Raw genomic sequence first — 21,875 nt, 5'->3', positions numbered from 1 at the left:
CAATTTAAGTACATGCAGCATATAAATGCTGTAACAACTAATCAGCCACATGGTGCTGAACAATGCTTGTCAAGGTCAACTGTTTGTTTACATTTGTTGTTGTTGTTGTTGTAGTGTTTAACGCCATTTTTCAGCACACGATAGGCTATACATGGCGGCCAGTATTAATGGTGGAGGAAGAACCCGGGAAAACCCGGAAAGAACCACCGACCCACGAGAAGCTACTGGCAAGCTTTCTCACATACCGACATTGGCTGAATCCGAGACTCGAACCCACACAGGCAGAGGTGAGATGGCAGTGATCCGTAACGGAGAGCGCTTTAGACCACTTGGCCACTCGGGGCCCCTGTTTACATTTGTTGGTTGACAATTGATTATTTAGTACATAAAACAAGACTATCATTTTTATATAAAATATTATGAATTTATTCATTGTTCAAAAATTACTGAATTGGATTTTTTAAAATTAAAAGATCTTAATAATAAATATAAATTAATCAGAGCGCATGTGTGCATCTCAATGGGCATTTGAATGTAAAAAAAAAGATCATTTCTTTTAGCCATTTCAATGTTATAGGTGAGGTCAGATGGTTTATTAGCAGTTTCTTTTTTATAATTCTGTCTGCTGCACATAAATTTTGGCATTACAGTATCAATTTCCATTAAACAATATCTGTATTTATACTCATGGCAGCCATAGGTATATGTATATCATATTTCTTTCCCATCTGCAAAGACACAAACAAATCTATTTCACTTACATAAGGTGGTCAGGTTTAGAAAGTTTGAAAAGAAAAAAAATCTTCAGGAGGTAAGGTTATTATATTTACTGAGGAATATTAAAACTATGATATGCTCACTGCAAAATATACAATGACAGTGGAATTAAAAGAGAAAATAGCATACCCTTATTTCAGAGAGCGCAAATACATGAACACACTCATAATTTATTATCAACACTGCCCTTTTTGTATTGTTCGCTATGTACAGCTGGAGTCTGCATTCAGTCTAAAAAGTTATGAAATCATGACACTTGTTATTAATTTTTAAAACTATGACCTGTTTGGCAACAGAGTTACAGTAAACCTAAGAGTAAGAGACAGGAATAAAAGTCAAGAACATTCTTTAAAATTACATTACGGGTTTTATGAATCCTGATATCTCGGGACTCTGTCATGTTGACAATTATCTGACACCCGCAACATAATTGTGATAACAGGGTTTGACTGCAATGTAATACTTAATACTTACCTGTCATTAATGCCTTGCTTACCTTTTGAGACACTAAATCTCTTTCTGTGAGCTCATACTTCCAACCTCCCATTATATCGAACATTCTTAAGTCCAAAACAGAAAAAAAGCCAGAACTAGTATGACTATGACTACCATGTCATATGCTCATATCAGATACTCTCTCTCTCTGAATCAAAGTGAAGTGGGAGGAGGGAATGTTGCAACAGTGAGAGGTATATATCATATTATTAAAATTAGTGCCCTCCAAACCCTACAATTCAATAGTTGTGATACAATACCTGTCACTATTGCCTTGCTGAATTCGTCATATCAGAATGAGGCTAATGGCCTCAGAAAACTTGTATAAAGATACTTACACTTATAGTAGGAATGTACACTATCACAAGGTGGTAGCATATTGGGTCACTCTTGGTGTCTTACTATTGATGTCAAGGAAAATATGCTCTCAATCTGGTGCAAGGTAAAAGCAGGAGAAAGCAATGTGAGACTACTTAAACACAGCTCTGATAACATCCTCAAATGATGACTGATTAAAATGTACTCATGAAGGAACTGTCTTCATGAGCTGCAATTCTGTCTTGCTTGGTGCTCAGCATTAAGAGGTTAGTGTTAGGACTGGCTGGCCTGGTATCAGGATAATGTGACTGGGTGGGACATCATGTTACATGTCTATGGCATCAATCCCCAGTGCTAGACACCACTATAAACTGACACAATGCAGACATCATGCGGTATGACTAAACAATTGTTAAAGCTATATTAAAAATCCAAATAACACACAAACATACACACACACACACACACACAAACTATCTTATAATTTATATACATTTAATTATTGATAAGCAGCATGACTTACGTCACTCCTGTATCTGCTCTCTTATGTTTCCCTTCCTCCTCCTCCCTTATTGCTAGTTTGACTTTTGTAGACCCACGTATGGAAACAGTTTTCAGGGCTTTCTGTCGTTTCTGTTTCACTGTCTGTTTAGGCTCTGAAATATAATTATTTAAATTACTAGTTTATCTCAGTGTGGTAACGTAGGTAATTTACTCATTCTAAAATGTAATCCTACAGTCAAACCCAGTAATCTCGATTAAGCCTAGAAGAGGCTGTCAGTATTCATGCACTGACAAACTGTAAAATGTGTTTTAAGTATTTAAACTTAACTTTCTCAACCTCAAATTCTGTAAGAAGCCGACTTATTCCATTCATACAGTTATAGTCCATTATCCCTCCTGACTTTGATCAGTGACTGTCAGAAATAACACAATGCCAGAAGGAAAGTGGGCATATCACTTTGAGGCATTCATATTTGATTCAAGATAAAACAACATAAGTGAAAGCACTCCTCTTTCTGTTTCATAAACATTACTCCTATCAGTCACTTTCCACTTCATTCCATTTGTGTTGAAGATTCTGTAATCATGGCACTGCAATCAACAAGTTCATCCAAAACAAAATACTGGTGCTATGGATTTTATTTTATATACCATTGGTGATTTTATTTACTCTTGTTCAAAACAAATTAATAACCGTGCTTGTTTGGGGGGGACCAACTTGGTTTGGAATATTGGCAGTTTCTGTTTATATGTTCTAGCCATGCAGAAGTTGAAGGCTTTTACTCACAGAGTCACTAAAACTAAACATTTTATGCAGTGCATGGAAACTATTTATTTTTTAAGTGAACTCTGAGCGTTGTTAGTTGTGTATGGATTAAGATGGTGACTGAAATTGAGGCACTGGAATCAGATTATACTATTGTTCCACAAAACATTGTGAATTTTATCCTATTTAAAACTTTAAAAAAATTTAAAGTCAGCATCGTAAAATGTAGCTAAAAGTAACTAATTCATTTTAAATATATTATATAAAGTGAATTAGGTATTTTTAGCTGCATTTAATGATGCTGACCTGATAATTTACTGAGTTACTGATAAAATAAAATTTGCGATGCTGTGTGGAGCGAACTATATTGTTGTGGTGTTAACTTGTATACCCTGTCCATTTTGAATGCAGCTCCTGTAAAGGTCAGAAACACATTCACTCAATTTTATCAGTCTAAATATTGTTTGCAACATAATTTACTCCACTCTATGCAAGTGATGAACCATGTATTGATAAGAATGGTTGATTAGCATTTGTAGCAGTAAAATTTGGTTTTGTATTGACTTTCCATCCATGCCAGTACAAAGTATCAGTAGCAGAAGATACAGTGGATTATTTGTTGTACAGTTTCTCCAAGATGGACATTAAAAGTTGCATTTCCTCAAATTAAGTGGGTCTACGTGTTACTTCAGACATATGGGCTTATCAACTTAACAGGGGTAGAGAAAAGCGGGGGAACAATTAGAATAATAAAGAAGGACATTTTCAGGATTGGACCAAAACACTTGACATACACAGATTCTCAAGATAACCAATGTCAAGATAAGTGGATCTGACTGTAATATTGTTCAACCAAAGTCAATTCAATCCTGACTAATGAATGCTCCGCACCTTACCTGCCAGCCAAAAACTTCCACATGAAAACCAATTTTTCCACCTAAAATGTTTCTTTGAGAATACTTACCCAATCATAATACCTTTGGAGAACAACAACTACCTCGTATATCCAGCCCTCCCAGATAATACTTTTAGCCAAAGAGAGGTAAAAGTTGTCTGCCAACCTAGGTGGGCAGAGTTATCTCACCTTGGTATAAGGACTGGCTGCAAAATCCATGAACCTGTCTGTTACTACTGGAGTATAAGACACACTCTCTGTGGACGTCACTGCAGGAAAGCTGGGAAGGTGTATGTGTATTATAATTTTTAGTTAAGTATTCTCGAAGAAATATATTTTACCATGAGAAATTGGTTTCTTCTTTATATACGTTACCCAATGGTAATACCCTGTGAGAATAGGTAAGAGGTGGAGGGAGGTACATCCCCTTACCCCGGAAATATCATATCCAGTCCAGTAAGGTATGAGAGACATATTCTAGGTAATCCGACTAAAGAGGACTCCATCTCCAGGGGAGTGGCCACACACACACACACACACACACCCACACACACACACACATCTAGTAGAAGTTGTGAGGCCATGTCTTAAGAGGTTGTTGATCAACCTGGACCAGTGACCTGATGAGCAGCAGTTACCACCAGATCGAATTGGACCCTTGGGGATGACACAACTTGGAGATAAAAGCTATAGAATGTGGATTCTGATTTCCATCCGACAGCCTGAATAATACTGGCTAGAGAACAGTTGAATGCTCCGATCCGAAATGCATAACAAGCTCATTTGAGTCAGAGTTATTTCTTGATATGCAGAGTGAATAACCCACTTAATCGAGGATGAGACCATCTGTGTTGATATATCGTCTTGTTCTTTCTTGAGAGGTAAAAATAGGTGTGATCTCCCTTGATGCAGCAGCTCTGTGCTATTAAGGCAAATCATCAAAGCCAAAACTGGGTCCTGTAGGTGGCCTTGAGACAATGTGTCCAGACTAGACAGACAGAGGTTTCATCATGAAAGTTTGGTTACTCATGGAAGGAATCTTATTCCTGGCAATGAAAGATGATGCCATCATGAGTAATACTGACCTATCTTGTCAGGACTGCATTTGTAATTTGGGTCTAGTGATAGGACATGTTATTTCGTTAATTCTGCCTGAGGTTGCTAATGCCATGAGGAAGAAGGTATTGTATGAAAAGCGTGCCAGAGATATCCCTTAAAGTGGTTCAAATGGTGTCTTGTTCAGTCAGGTTAGCACCCAAAATAGGTTCCACTCTGAACACAGGGGCAACGTTTTTGACCATTTATACTCAAAGTTTGAGAGAAGGTCAGACAAGTCATTTGTTTTGTCCGATATCCTCTCTTCCATGATCATGAAAGGTATCAGAAATCAGAGTGGTAACATTTTATCATACTCAGTGCTAACTTTCTCTCTTCAAACAGCCAGAGGAGAAAATTAGCAATTGTGATACAAATGTCCGGATAGGTAAGATGTGTTCGTTTGTGCACCACTATGTGAAAATGTGCCATCTGCAATCGTATGATTTCAGAGTGGAGGGCCTTCTTGCTTGAGCAATTCTCTCCAACACTGGTTGTGAGAACTGTTTATTTCTGTTTAATGCCTGTTTAATATGATCCAGATGATCAAGTTCAGTACCTCTGGGTAGGGATGAAAGAAGTGTCATCATGGTTGTATGAGTAGATGATGGAAAATCCTATTTTTCCAAGGAGTTCCCATTGCAAGATTGATGAGGTCACTGATCCATGACTTCTCCCAACTGAGTGGTGCAATGAGTATTAGACAACACTCTGATTCTCTTGCTTTCTGTATCGCATTGGAATTAGAAATTTTGGAGTATAAACGTATGCATCCAGGTAGTTCCAACCTATCGATAGAGCATCAACTGCCCATGCTTTTGGGTCCAGGACTGGAGAGACAAAAGGTTGTGAGTTTGGTATTCTACCTTGTCACAATCAGGTCCACCAATGGTTGGTCCCATCAGGTACATACCAGTATCTGAGTGAAAACCAAGGGATGGAAAGACCATTCCATCTGCATTAGTTAATTGTTCTGGGACAAAGAATTGGCTAGAATGCTAGGCATCCAGGAATATGACAAACTTGTACATAAACTTGTTGTTGACAGCACCACTTTAGAAAGTCACACACGAGGATGCCAATGTCTGGGGACTTGGCTCCTCCTTGTCGTTCGAGACAAGTCATCACTGTAGTGTTGTCGGATAGAATGAGGACTCCCTTTCCATTAAAAATATTCCTGCCACCAGTGAAAAGCTTCACAATGGCTTTCATTTCTAGAATGCTGATATGCAGATGTTGTTCCTGGGGAGACCATGCATCGCTGGCATCTCAAAAGGATAGCAGCAGGTGGCTCCCCAGCTTTCTATACTTGCATCAGTATAGACTGTTATCTCTGGTGGTTGTACTTGCAAAGGTATACCACCATAAGCCAAGCTAGGCTGTCACAATTCTGCAGACGGAGCCTCAGTTGTGTGTGGATGGTGAGAGGTTGGTCCAGTGGGCAAACACTGGCCTCCACTGGGACAGATGATCATTTGCAGTGGGTGCATATAAAGGTGACCCAGAATGATGAGGTCTGCTGCTGCTATGAGCAAGCCTAAAGGGCAACGAAATTTCCCATGCAGATAGTTTTCCTCAAAAGTAAAGAAGCCACCATGGTTTAGATTTTCAGTGACCATTCTTGAGGGTCTTAGACAAACTATGTTTGCCTGTGTCTTGAACTCTAAACCAAGGTAAGCATATTGCTGAGATAGTACAAGGTCAGATTTTTCCTTGTTGACAAGAAAGCTCAGATTGGAAAGCAGTGTAACAAGGGTTATTATGTTGTGTTCTTAGATATAATTCCTCTGATGTTTCTGCAGGATGTCATCCAGGTAACCTGATGTTGCTGCCATAGAAATGGCCCTGAGATGTGCCATTTCTCAGTTCATTACATGAGTAAAGACACAGGGCCTGATGTTGGGTTAAAATGGGAGTGCTCTGAATTGGTAAACAATGTCACTGTAGGCAAATCTCAGGAAATTTCTGGAAGCCTTGGGAATAGGGACATGAAGATATGTATCTTTTAAGTCCACACTGATTGGAAGTCTCCCTTTCAGATGGCATTCAAAACATACCATGGTGTTTCCAATGATAACTAATGGGTGTGAATCACCTGTTCGAGGGCACTGAGGTTGATGACCGGATGCAGAGTACCGTTTGCCTTTGGGAAAAGTATGGAATAAAACCCTGGACAATTTGTTTTTTGAACAAGTTCTATCACCCTTTTCTGGAGAAGGGCGTTAATTTTTGCTGCAAGGTGGTGGCTTTTAATGGTCCATTGGGATGTTTGTAACTGTTCAAACTCTGGACAGAGGAATAGAGATGTTGAAGTGATGCAAAGTTCCTCAGAAACCACTAGTTGAATCCATGGATCCACATGGCAAATCTTGTCCCATTTGACAACAACCAGGATGTGTGGAAATGGCAGAATAGTAGATGACATAATTTTTTTATGAGGAGGCTGTCAAGAGGAGAGACATTGAAGTGAACTATATAACACTCTCTATGTTTTATCTGTTTTGGATTTCAATGGGTGGAGCTTTGATAGGATGATTTTTCAGAGGTTTGTGTCCTATGTGTGACTCGTGTCCTTTTGTTGATTCCCCATAACATCCCTGTATCAACACTGTGGACGGAAATTGGTTTACTTAGTGGCTTGTGTGTCTTCAATCAGGCCATTAAACAGGAGGTTACAGGATAAAGACTGTGCTCAGAGCTTGGCATTATGGTGATCCATCAGAAAAGTGGAGGTAGAGAGCCATGAGTTGCATTCTTCCAAAATGTTAATATGTAAGTATGGTTAGCGAATCGGCCAAAGTAGGTTGAGCAGCTTTGTTCAAGACTCTGAACATTCTTGAGATGGACTCCCATGCATGCCCTGAGGTACTGGGCATGGGAGAGGGTAAGTTATCTTCTGCCTGTTGGAATATAGCCACAGAGACAATGTCTAACATAGAACACATGGTTACGAGATTGCACATTAGCTGCTGAGTGTCATCAAAGTTCATCTAATCCATAGGTATTGAGAATCGTACTGTCATCCCCAAAGTGGTGATAACAAGGTTTACTGCTGGGGTTTCCAAATGAAATACTGGTGCATGGCAAAGGTATAACTCCCAATAAAAGTTTGATGAGAGTCACTTCTGTGAGAAGAAAATTTGGTTGATATGCTTGGACTTGTAATTGATGAAGGCAGTTAAAAAATGCCTGTAACTCTTCCCAGACTTGAAGTTGTATAGTATATCTTTCAAGTAGATTCATTCTTTTGCAAGGTCTCTCATGATGAGAGTGTGCTTCTTGGCATGAGCAAAAGTAGCAACTGACAGGTTCATTGGTTTTGCCACCAATCCTTATACCAAGAGGATATTACTATGCCCGACTGCCACCTAGGTCAGCAGACAACTTGTAGCTCCCTTTGGCTAAATATAATATCTGGGAGGGCTGGATATATGAGGTAGTAGTAGTATTATGGTTGGGTAATATATTTAAAGAGGAAATTATTGGTGTGTGTGTGTGTGTGTGTGTGTGTGTGATTTGGATTTTAAATGCAGATTAAACAATCTTTCAGTCATATCGCTATTATGTCTGCAGTGTGGCAGTTGACAGTAATGTCTAGCACTGTGACATCATGCTGCAGACATGTAGCATGATGTCCCACCCAGTCACATTATACTGGCACAAGGCCAACCAGTCCTAACACTAACCTCTTAATGCTGAGCATCAAGTGAGGCAGCTGCTAGTATCATTTTTTTATAAGTCTTTGGTATGACTTGACCAGGGTTTAAACCCACGACCTCCCACACCCGAGGCAGATGCTCTAAAAATTATTGATCACTATGAACTTTTTCAATGATGGCAAAGTACTAAACTGGGTCCACAAAAGAAGACATCTGGTATAATCATGTAGTACAGAAAAATTCAACACAGGCACATCTCATTGTGACATCACAGAGCACACAAATCTGGTTTGTACTTGATCACAGTTTTAATAAGACCTCATCTAAACATGTCTACATACTTTTACATTGATTTTACTGTATGTAATTCTTGGGGCATGTATATAATGACCTTCCAAGGAAGAAGAATGTATGGGATTCAAAATAAAGTGAATAATTGCTAATTAAAGGTATGTATAATCAAACTGAAATGATGATACCCATTATTAAAAGAGTCGGTACTTAACGCCTACATGACACACATGACTTATACTGTAATAAGTGTCACAAGTCGTAAGAAATGTAACAGAAAAAAACACCAAAACCTGTTAAATCATCTATACCCTTTAAATTTGCCAGCATAAGAAGTCAGCCATGACTGGAAGGTGTTTTTGTAATGGGTAATATGTCAATCCTCTACTCAAGTTTTATACTACTTATGCTACATAAAAAATACCAAATGCGGAAAAGTCTAATATCAAAAGGCATTTCTATGCAAATTACTCAACATGTTTAACAAGTCTGCTTGAAAGAGCTTGGAAGATTTGAGAGTTTATGCTCCAGAAATGAACGTATGTGTGGACTGAGTGACAGGAAGATACAGCAATGGCTTTATCCCTCCATATTACACAACTGGAGAATAAAAATAAAATTCTCTCCTAATCCTGAGATTTCACTAAATATACACTTAAAAAAATATTTACCTGGTGTGACTGAAGCAGGGAGTAATTTGTACTCATCATCTAACCCTGCCAGATCATCAGAGAATTCACTCTTTGAGTCTATATTTGGCTTAAGTGTCTCCTGTTCTGTCTTGCTGGACTGTTGACCCACTTCACCCACTGTCTTCACTTTCACCTCAAGCTCCACTACAGTGACAAGATGATTAGTTATAAAAAGGCAAATATATTTTTTATTTTGCTGCATGTTTCTCCACCACTGGATAATGTTGAAACCAAATATAACAAAGTAAGCTTCATGAAGATGTAGAAATTTCATGCTTCTGTTTACAAATAAATTGCTATGCATGTTTTGTAAACAAAGAATCAATTGCATCACAATAGCAGACTTTTAAACCAAGGTATTTTTAATGTATTTCAGAAGAAACGGTTTGGAAGGGTGGCATAAATTTTACATTGGAAAGCTTTGTAGTTCATGTGTAATTTTCGATAAATAACTGTTATTGGTGAGAGATGTAAATTTGACTTTCAACTTATTGACAAAGAACAGTATCTGCTCTGATGGTAACAATGTTACACAGTTCTGGAGAAGAGAGATAAAAATATATCTTTCAAATATTATGAGAAATTTGCAAATTTATGACAAAAATGTTGCTCAGCAAATTAAATGACAAAATATCAATCTTTAAGACAGAGCATATAATTTATGAGACCCATTTCCAATTTTCTCTTTCAAAATTGGTATTCAAATGATGGAATAAAAATCTAAAGTTTGAAAGACAACATATTTCCCAAAAATAGTAATTCTGTGTTTTCAAATTCAAATAGCTACCTTCCTAAAAGTATTTTTAAGAACTGCATAGGTCTAATGTAAGTAAAAAAAATCCAATATTTAAACATTACAGTTGAAAGATGTATCTATTGCCTGCAAATGTTGACTAATACCTGAACCATTATGTTTCTACTTACAAAATACAGGTTTCAATTTGCTAGTAACATACATACAAATATATCTGGCCACCTGGGTGCAATTTTGGTTAATTTCAACCACTAACATTTGGCAACTTACAACAATAACGCAGTCACAGGTAACCATCATTTAGTTAGAACAACTCTGTTTCTTTGAAACTATAAATTACAGTCAGAAAAAATTCTCCCACAATTAATTTAACTGAGGCAATATAACTAATTACATCAACAGGGAAGGAAGTCAGTAACTGACAGTCATGGCTAAAATCCGACTATATATCTACAACAACTGTTGATCAATAATCTCCATGCAGCTGTCAGATCATGATACTCTGAAATACTGGCATCTATGGTATAATACAGACCAATAAAAACAATTATGCTTTAATCTTCTTTATCATATAAAGCAGTTATTTTAAGTTCTGTTTTTAAGTTCTGTGAGGTCAAAAAGAACATTTTTATTTTTATTTTGACTTTGATTATAACTGATCACTATGCCCATAAAATGTATCTGGCATTTATTTTCAGTAAAATACCAGTAGCTGACAAGTTGGTCTTTATTATTATTTAAAAACAGACATGTACCTAAAGCCTTGTCGATGCAATATGCTATGTATATATTAATAGAAATACTGAACATACATGATAACAATTTGCTCAACATAACAAAGAAATAAAATTTCATTATTAAATTATACTGCAATATTGTTGTTTACATGTAACTGAATATCCTGAATCATGTAAAAATACTACTCACATATGTACATGATGTTACATACCACAGTGCATGTTTACAATACACCATGAGTTTGGCCAGTTCTAATTGCCATTAGAAACCAATCAGAAATGTTTGCATTATGGTGACCAAAGAGTATATTTCAACCTCAAACGTTTCGGTGCATGATATAAATTTAACATTTGTGCTTAAAACTAGTATGTACAAAAGAAGTTAAATATTTAAAGATGGATTAGAATTAGTAGGCAACTTCTCTCGGAGATAGCCATTACAAACTTCCTTCAGTCAGGTCAACAGCATAGCACTCAGTTGTTAGGCAGATTAGCTAAATCTCTACAAAGTGACACAAAGCAAGCAGTGTGTTCTTTACCCCATACTTCTGCACTATCATGCCTATCTTCACCCAACTACAGTTTTATAGGACATCAGTCAGACTGAATAAATAATGGGATAAATCACTCTCTCTCTTTCTCTGATTTAATTGTTTTCCACCCAACATTTTCAAGTCACACAATTTTTTGATACAATTTTAGGGTTAATTTGTCTACTCATTCTCAAGCTCAATTTGTGTATTTCAAAAGGATTTTTCAGACAAATGCAAATATTTTTTTCAGGTATCACTAGGGAGGTAGGCTGGACCAAATTAGGCATCAAATTTCAGAGTTAAATGGGGTCCCTATGTAAACATAAAATATATCAAAATTATGTGCAATTCCCAATTTGAACAAGTTTTTCCAAAGTTTTACTCTGATATACCGATCTTGCAATTCCAGTTATTCAATAAAATCAATAACTTCTGTAATAACTATCTCTAGCAAATACTTTCACAAACTGCCTGTACATCGTATATTATAACTTAATTTTGTGTTTTTTGTACATAAAAGTTATGTAAGTAATAATAAGAACAAAATGAGGTTCTTTATTATATTTGGCAACCAAAGGCACACACACCCTTCTCCAATGCTACATACAGTTATGTTAATGCTGACAGATGCAAATGTGAAAAAGTGACTACATTGGCCTATATATGTGGTTAACAAAACTCCCATTTCCTTTATTCACACATAAATGTTTGCATCTCAGGTTCATTTAAATAAAACAAAATCAGAGGTTCATTACCCAAAGAAAAGACCTTTTAAGTTTCTTTTATATATATAAATAACTAAAATAAATGTATTGTCCTGTTTAATGGACACTTTCTTCCAACAATAACATTTATTTTCTTTACTTTTCTTTTCTCATCATTTGCAGGAGAGTTCTATCTGATGTCCTGGAAATATATGTTTATTTATCAGGGAACGAATAAAACAGAGACAGCATAGATGAATGGCAAAGGAATTTAGTGATTGCTTAAATTTTAAATTTTATCAGTTTATTGCCACTCACTAAGTTTGGTCAAAGAGATTTACTTATATAATAATGATCTTTATCCCTAATTCTTAACAGGAAAAATGTCGATATTTTAACAAAATAATACTTGTGAAGATTTAATGCACTCTCATATGAACAAAATCTTATAATATGAATAATTTCATTTCAAAATTTGTCCAAATTTTGTTGCAAATAAGTTGTATTACATTGCTTAAAGAAAGGATTAGTCAATAACTATACCAATAAATAGGATAGCTAGTGCTATGGTGGATTTACTAACAGAACCAATGTAATAAAGACATAATACAATCAAACATTCCTTATTGCACACATCCATATAAGGACACCTGCTCTTAATGGAGAGAATTTATCAATCAAATTTTTTTACATTTTCATTTTCATTTACAACAGTTATATTAAGGCCACTTGTCAATAAGGGAGTCTTTTGTCCACTGAGAATCCTTAACAGAGTTCAGCACAAATGGTGTTAATTCTTCAAAATGTTTATTGTAAATACTCCATTTACACTTTAATATAACATTTATTTGTCATAAATCATTTCCCCATTAATCAAACTGACAAAAAAAAACTTGCATGTAGTGATTAATAAAGGCTCTTCTGCATTATAAGTCTAAAGATCCTGTTCCCAACATTATTTCTAGGACATCAATTAACCATAAAGCAACAACAGCAGCCTATTCAACTACTATTGGTAAGCATCATGCATGCTATCTGATTTTAATGCAGCACACGTTAGTCACATGACTGTCACATTACCCATGCGAGGCTCTTTGTCACTAAGGATTTCACTGGGCTCATGATGCAGGCCTAGATATGATATGGTAAAGTATTGTAACAAATATTACATGCAATTAAAACAAGCAAAATATTATGCAATACAATCAAGCATACCAGGGTTTTTTCTAATTTTCATACATAATCAGGAAGCATATCAAGGTTTTTTCTAATTTTCATACATAATCAGGAAAAAATCATGTTTTGTTACTTAGGTTGAAGGTAGACTGCTGACATCCTGAGATTGTTTATATTGAAAATAAACTAAATATTAGTCCACAGTATGAAAAAAAGTGGGGAATCACTGAACAAGTTTTCTTTCCCTTTCAAATCATTGCAATATAATCCTCTCAATTGGACTGAACATAGGATTCAAATGGAGTTTGCCTTGGATGAGCCACTTTTATGATATTTTCTACATTTCTTACATTGAGACATTTACATTCCTTGGCAGATGGATTTAACTCATACAAGATTTTGAAAAAGGAAAGAAAATTTATAGATCAGTGTACTTGAAATAAACCTACAGTACTTTTGTATGCAAAGCATTAAGAAAAAAATATAATGAAGGTAAAGGTGGTACCATATATATACTCACTTAAAAGTCAAGAACAACCACAAACAGCACAGACCCTTATCTGCTGTCATATAATGCACCAGCAAATCAGGGTCTATGTTTTTGTTCCACTGACTAGTCCTTACAAACTGCATAGACCCAGATCTGCCAGCACACAATACATTTACAGATTTGGGTCTATGCAGTTTGCAGCTGGACCCAATTTATATGTGTGTATAAATGGTACACTGAATTGACATCATCCTTCCGAACATAATACTACTTAAGTTTGCAATTTTTTTTATGTACTTTCAGTACACAGAGGATATTATCTTTTCCCATGTTAATACCAGATATCTTTAACCCTATTTGAAAATAATGTCCAATTCAGCAGTGCATCACAGTGGGTTTATTGTTGTTGTCATGGAAGTGAAGAAATAACTCTATTGATATATGAACAGTGTCTGGTCTAATTTCTTTTATCAAAGATCAATTTCCATGTATGAAATGTAAGATAGTTTCTATTTTTTGTTCTAGCTCAAAAATTACTTGTTTTGTTGCTGCTAGTACAACTTCAGTAAGTTCACACAATCAAGCATCATATGGCATGATGGGAAATTTTATATTTTCAAATGTGAAAATATACAATTATATTTTTCACATAAAAAAATGAATAAAATATCAAAATTATTTCAACAAGTCTCTATATTTCACACTTAGGTAGATAATAACAGCTTTAATTCTGTATACTTTCAAAACAGAAAAACTATAGATCAAACCCTGATATGCTTCTTATTTCATGCCTTAAATTGCAGTTATCTAACTTTCTATTAAAATTAATCAAGCTATTTCAGAGTTAAAAAAGATAAAGCATGCTTTGCTACAATTTTAAGTCAAACTAACTCCTAATCTTGAAAATTGATTTAAGTAATTATTAGTAATTGTAACTACAATGAAGTTTTACCATGCAAAAAAATTCCAACTTAGTTTAATTTGATAGTAATGAATTTTCTTGAGAATATAATGAACGAAATTAAAAGAATTGCTCAAACTGACTATTTATTAACTGAATACCTGACATATAAAAGTTCTTATTGTTACCAACATAAATATGTGGAAATATGAAGAAAAGGAATACTCAAGAAAAATTAAATGAAGTACTTAAAACTACATTCAATCACCAAATCAAGTTTTTTTTTTTACTGTAAGTGTACATAGGTTATTGTCAAAGGCTCATAACAGTAAAAAAATTTCTTCAAGCTACTAAAAATAAATTCCTGTTACACGTATATTAGTAAGCCAACTCTGCAATAGATTTAATAATGAAATACAAAATGAAGTTTTACCTTGTACAGTAATATAGTAATATTATACAGTATAAAATCATATGACAAAGTTGTAGATTCATATCAAGATACAGTATGCTGCTACATTTTTCATACAAATTCTATAAATAGGCTGTGCATGTGCAGAATGGGTAAAACAACACATATACATAATAATAATGCATTGCGTGCATACAGGCATACAACTTTAAACATGCCTGTACTGTGCAATGTGGCAGAAAAACGGGGGCTGGAGAAAAGGACTCATGGATGCATTGGACAAACTGCTTACTGATAATTTATGATTTTCAACTTCAAAGCTTAAAATCTATGTTAATCTGAGTAGTATCAATAAGGACACCATCCTCATCAGCTTCTTTGATATGATGTCTGATATTAGAATCTATACTGATCATTGCTTTACAAAAAAAATGTCAGAGCAGGTTTGTCTAAAAAATAAACCCAGATTAGTATTTCTTGTGTACAGAAAAAATATGTTTAATATAAAACTGAATAAACTTATTCATTGTGATAACAAAAGAAAAAATGTTGTAAAAACGTGAAAAATTTAGTAAGGCAACTGGCACCACTACATGTAAACTGAACTGATGCAACTTATGATGACCTGTTAATCATCAACAAATCAAAAACCCACTGTATTCAGAGCTATACAGCTGTGTCCATTAAGTGTAGGATTCAACCAAAATCTGATGGTGAGGTTAAAGGTCATGAAGAAGAGTCTATTTTGTACATTTAGACATATCCAGATTTTACCTGGTTTCATATTTATTTTATGTTTACCTGTTTTTATTATGTTTACATGTTTATATTATGTTTACCTGCTAGTACACTCGAGTGATAGTAACATGGAAAATAAAACAATTTCAGTCCTGAGATCAATGAACATTGCATACATAAATGCTCATAGCAGATATCTATTGACCTCACCATCATGCTGTTGCCAGATTATGTTTATAGAAATAGAAATGTACACTGTAGATATCCACTGATCTCACCACCAAGTTCTTGCCAGATTATGTTTATAGAAATAGAAATGTACATAGCAGATATCCACTGACCTCACCATCATGCTGTTGCCAGATTATGTTTATAGAAATAGAAATGAACACCACAGATATCCACTGATCTCACCACCAAGTTCTTGCCATATTATGTTTATAGAAATAGAAATGTACATAGTAGATATCCACTGACCTCACCATCATGCTGTTGCCAGATTATGTTGATAGAAATAGAAATGTACACCGTAGATATCCACTGATCTCACTATCAAGTTGTTGCCAGATTATGTATATAGAAATAGAACTTTACACAGTAGATTTCCACTGACCTCATGATCAAGTTCTTGCCAGATTATGTTTAAAGAAATAGAAATGTGCACAGTAGATCTCCATGACCTCACCATCAAGTTCTTACCAGATTACGTTTATAGAAATAAAAATGTACACAGTAGATATCCACTGACCTATCATGTTCTTGCCAGATTATTTACAGAAATAGAAATGTACACTGCAGATATCCACTGACCTCACTATCAAGTTCTTGCCAGATTATGTTTATAGAAATAGAAATGTACACAGTAGATATCCACTGACCTCACTATCAAGTTCTTGCCAGATTATGTTTATAGAAATAGAAATGTACACAGTAGATATCCAGTGACCTCACTATCAAGTTATTGCCAGATTGTTTATAGAAATAGAAATGTACACAGTAGATATCCATTGACCTCACCATCAAGTTGTTGCCAGATTAAGTTTATAGAAATAGAAATGTACACAGTAGATATCCACTGAACTCATTATCAAGTTCTTGCCAGATTTTGTTTCTAGAAATAGAAATGTACACAGTAGATATCCAGTGACCTAACTATCAAGTTCTTGCCAGATTATGTTTATAGAAATAGAAATGTACATGGTAGATATCCATTGACCTCATCATCAAGTTGTTGCCAGATTATGTTTATTGAAATAGAAATGTACACAGTAGATATCCAATGACCTCACTATCGAGTTATTGCCAGATTGTTTATAGAAACAGAAATGTACACAGTAGATATCCACTGACCTCACCATCAAGTTGTTGCCAGATTAAGTTTATAGAAATAGAAATGTACATAGTAGATATCCACTGAACTCATTATCAAGTTCTTGCCAGATTTTGTTTCTAGAAATAGAAATGTACACAGTAAATATCCAATGACCTCACTATCAAGTTCTTGCCATATTATGTTTATAGAAATAGAAATGTACATGGTAGATATCCACTGACCTCATCATCAAGTTGTTGCCAGATTATGTTTATTGAAATAGAAATGTACATAGTAGATATTCATTGACTTCACCATCAATTTATTGTCAGATTTTGTTTATAAAAAAAGAAAATTTTCCATTTTAAGTACCAGTAAAATGTAGTTTCAATCGCCATTTTTTATGCTTGGTTATGCAAATGTTGACCCCCCCTCTAAAAAACAATGACTAATATTCATGTAACAACTATTTCACCCAATTTCTTTTTTCTTGCAAAGCATCTCAATTTCATACAAGAATGTGATACACCATGATCCTTCCTACAGTAACCACCATGTGGTATTAAAGAAGGTCAAAAGATTTCCAAATAAACAATGAAAGGTCAGCTTACAGGTGAAAATTCATTTATGGAAATAGTAATATACATGAGATACTAAAAATTATCTAAATGCTAGACTCTTAAGTACTATCTTTCTTGGATAATACAGGCTGGACTCAATGATGTAAACTGGGTGGTTACAATACATAGGGACTTTACAAGAATTTTATATATGATGTCAAATAATAATGTATGCTAAGAGTTGCCTGCAGTTAGACTTGTAATATTTATACAATTCAAAAAGTTTTATGCAAGAGTTTTAGATTCCACTGAATATAAATTCTCACTGACAAGCCCTTGGCACCACCCAGTTGTTTTTTTTAAAATGTGATGTTGCTGAGTATTATGGCAAAATGGGAAACACAATATTAAAATGTGACATTATGGCATTAAAGATGTGAATGCTACCATATATTATTAAGGTCATACAACAAGCAATATCGACCCTGATCTGTCATCATATAATGTGCGAAAATATCAAGGTCTGGTGTGTTTGTTATATGATTAATCCAAACAAACTGTATACACCCATATGTCCACAAGTAAACATTGTTTTTGTTCTACATACATCAAGGCTGATTATAACTTTCTTGCATCATTCAAGGTTAACTCAAACTTTCTTTTATCACATAACTTGTTGAATCCTTGGGAATGACACTTTGGCTTGATATAGCCGAAAAGACTGCTCAAAGTGCAATTAAAAGTCAAAAACAAAGTTACGGCATTACAACATAATCTAGGCATCCAAATGTACATGAAAGTCATTTCAATGTACTATAGTGCATTTGTTTTAATAGCATCAGTATTGTCTGTCATGTGATAAATACAAGCTTACAGTTGTGCTCATTTGAAATTGAAATATATGAAACTCATTTAAAATGTGTTGAATCTTCTTCTGACTTAGGACATATGGTGGAATTTATTAAATGCAATTCAAAAATTTCATCTGAAATGAGCACTTATGTAAGATTCTCTATCGACACACTCTCCTTCATGAGCTACACTAAAAAGAATTTTTTTTAAAATTCCTCAAGCAAGTTAAAAAAAAATAGAAATACTATGCCTAATGAAATAAAGATCAAATGCTGACAAGTACAATATCTTTCTAACAGAAACAGACAAAAAAAATATTAGTTTTCTATCTACAATATTTCTGAATTAGATAAGCAGGTTTGTTCACTTCTAAATTTAAAACAATCATTTCTTCTTCTCTTTCCATCATACTATGTCCTTTCATTTAAAGACTACTTTTCAATATGTGCACTCAGTTCTTCTTGAATGTCGTGGCTTTTAATATCAAGTTTTGATGATCAAGCTCTGCAAATTTCTTTCTGTATGCAAAAAGCTGAATATATATACATGGATACATACATATACACACACCAACACACATGTACAAGTAGTCATTTGTCCAATTCAGCATGTCAGCTAATCCTGCACATTCAGGCACTGTGTATTATTCATGTATTTACAGCTTTAACCTATTTCTTTTAAATAAATGAATTCACATTAAAGAAATTGTACTTTATTTGAATTTGATAAGGAAATCATGTACCTTGAATTTGTGAATTCATATGATTCTGGTTAACTACAACTCAAAAAATAACTTCAGCATTTCCGCAAAATGAAAACCATTAGTGGCAGCTGTTTTACCACTTGGTTACACCTCTTACAAAAAAAAGAGACATTTCCATTTTTTGAAAATGCAAGGTCAAAGTCAATCACTGATTCACTGATTTGATTTGATACAATAAAAATAATGTGCTACATATTTGAAACTGGTTTGTGCTTGAGTGCAAATGTCAACTCAGACTATGCACTAGTTATCTTGTAAATAAAAAAGATGCACTCTTGAAATTCGAAAACATTATTAAAAAGAAAATGATTGAATGAGTAAGGAAAATTTTAATTTACTACTGAAAAACACAGGAAGTCAGATGATGAAAGTAAAACAATGCCGGTGCAGAATTGAACTACAAAACTGAATTTGATATAGCATGAATGGTAGGCTTGTTTCTGCATGAAGTTTCTGGTAAATTTTCAGGAATAAATGCCAGAATTGATTTATTTAAAGTGAAGAGAAATGTTTTTAATGCAATAAACAAACCATCTGAATTTACTCCAAAGACAAATAACTGACTGATACAATCCTTAGGTACCAGAATTACCTGAGGTGTGTCAGTGCGTACATATATATATATATAAGGTTTATCAAATAGTTCCAGAACAAATGCTATGAAAGAAAAGTTACTAAACTGTTTACTATAATTCCTGTAGTCCTTCTCAAAGTAACTTCTTTTTGGTTCAATGCACATTGACAGTCTTGTGTCCTATAATGCCTGAATATGTGCAGCAGCCCATCACATGACAGCATTCATAGGAACCTGGTGATTGTATCCCTTAATTCTACTCTGCCTTTGTAACAGCATAATGAAGTTTGGAATAATCCAGAAATTGCAAGGAGCTAAGTATGGACTGTATGGTGGGTGATTTAGGATTTCAATGCCAAGTTGATGTATGGTCTTTATTACAAACTTGCATGTGTATGGGGGGGGGGGTACTATCCTTGTGCAAAATGAAACAACCTTTCCTCAGTAGGTCTGGACACTTTCTGCTAATAGCCTTGCATGTTATTTTAATTTCTGATTACTCTGCATAGTATTGTCAATTCACTATGGTATTCTCTGGAACCATGTGGTTCAAAATTATTCTTTGTGTGCTATAGAAAATTACACATAGGCTTCTTCTGAATCTGCTATTTCTTTTAAAAGAGCTGGCCTCGGCCTACCTTTTCTAGTATCTTCTCTCTACCATCATTAAAATAGTTCATCCATCCCATGATTCCAGATGTAGCAAGTGCTTTAGATTCATAAACGGTGTCCAAGTCAGCTTTTATCTGTCTAAAAAGGAGTTTCCTATTTTTGTATAAACTTTTATATTCACTCTCTATTTTAAAATGGAATCATGTGACATTCTGCCACTGCATCTACTTATAAGATGTAGAAAATGCCACTAAGCCTGTGATGTCATCAACTTATAAAAAATGTCACATCATAAATTGGGATGTTTTCAATAAAATGAGTAAAGTTTTATTTTAGGTTGTTTGTTCAGAGGATGCTGCATTTGTTCAGGAACTTTTCAATCAACCCACAATTATAAATGCAAAATAAATGATTACTTCTGTGGGCAAAGGGTTGTATTGATAGCTGTGAATTAGACCATGGACTGTTTAAATGTTTATACTGGATATTGATCTGTGTGGAGGCAAAGCCAAGCTCTATCAGTGCCAGGGGATAAAGTGCTCTTTTTGAATGAGAGAAATACCTTCTGGAGAAAAGAGAATTTGTCTTAGCAGCCTATCAATATTCTCACTGGTCATTGAGAAATCAGGAGATTGATATTCTACCTCATTAGCAAATGCAAACTTTCTGACAGGCTGCTCAACTTCTGTATCTGGAATGTATGGCATACTAAAATTGTCAATGCAGTACTAGCATGGAATGTGTGGCATAGTATAATTGTCACTGCTGTACTAGCATGGAATGTACTGCATACTATAATTGTCACTGCAGTACTAGCATGGAATGTACGGCATACTATAATTGTCACTGCAGTACTAGCATGGAATGTACAGCATACTATAATTGTCACTGCAGTACTAGCATGGAATGTACAGCATACTATAATTGTCACTGCAGTACTAGCATGGAATGTACAGCATACTATGATTGTCACTGCAGTACTAGCATGGAATGTATGTCATACTATAATTATCACTGCAGTACTAGCATGGAATGTATGTCATACTATAATTATCACTGCAGTACTAGCATGGAATGTACGGCATACTATAATTGTCACTGCAGTACTAGCATGGAATGTACAGCATACTATAATTGTCACTGCAGTACTAGCACAAATATTCAGAAGATTATCTCCTTGATCAATTTTCTTCTCAACAATTCATGATAAGCATTTTTTAAATATAGATCACATAATTATGTTAACAAAAAACTAGGCACATGTA

The 21,875-nt window shown here is 34.8% G+C and overlaps 1 protein-coding gene across 1 annotated transcript in view; it reads right to left on the bottom strand.

Moving 5' to 3' along the window:
- Positions 1–21,875, bottom strand: part of LOC149771472 (uncharacterized) — a 179,362-nt gene that overhangs the window by 99,357 nt on the left and 58,130 nt on the right. Inside the window, exons 12-15 of the mRNA XM_089948413.1 lie at positions 21,173–21,301; positions 13,301–13,351; positions 9,472–9,636; positions 2,114–2,246 (exon numbers count right to left, since the gene is read on the bottom strand). Of these exons, the coding sequence (XP_089804539.1) occupies positions 2,114–2,246; positions 9,472–9,636; positions 13,301–13,351; positions 21,173–21,301 (478 nt within the window). The remainder of the gene's footprint in view (positions 1–2,113; positions 2,247–9,471; positions 9,637–13,300; positions 13,352–21,172; positions 21,302–21,875) is intronic.

The sequence above is a fragment of the Sinohyriopsis cumingii genome, unplaced genomic scaffold, assembly GCF_028554795.1.
Source record: "Sinohyriopsis cumingii isolate HCF-2022 unplaced genomic scaffold, ASM2855479v2 utg001831l, whole genome shotgun sequence".
Classification (NCBI taxonomy): Eukaryota; Metazoa; Mollusca; class Bivalvia; order Unionida; family Unionidae; genus Sinohyriopsis; species Sinohyriopsis cumingii.
This window is presented reverse-complemented; position numbering and strand designations above follow the sequence as displayed.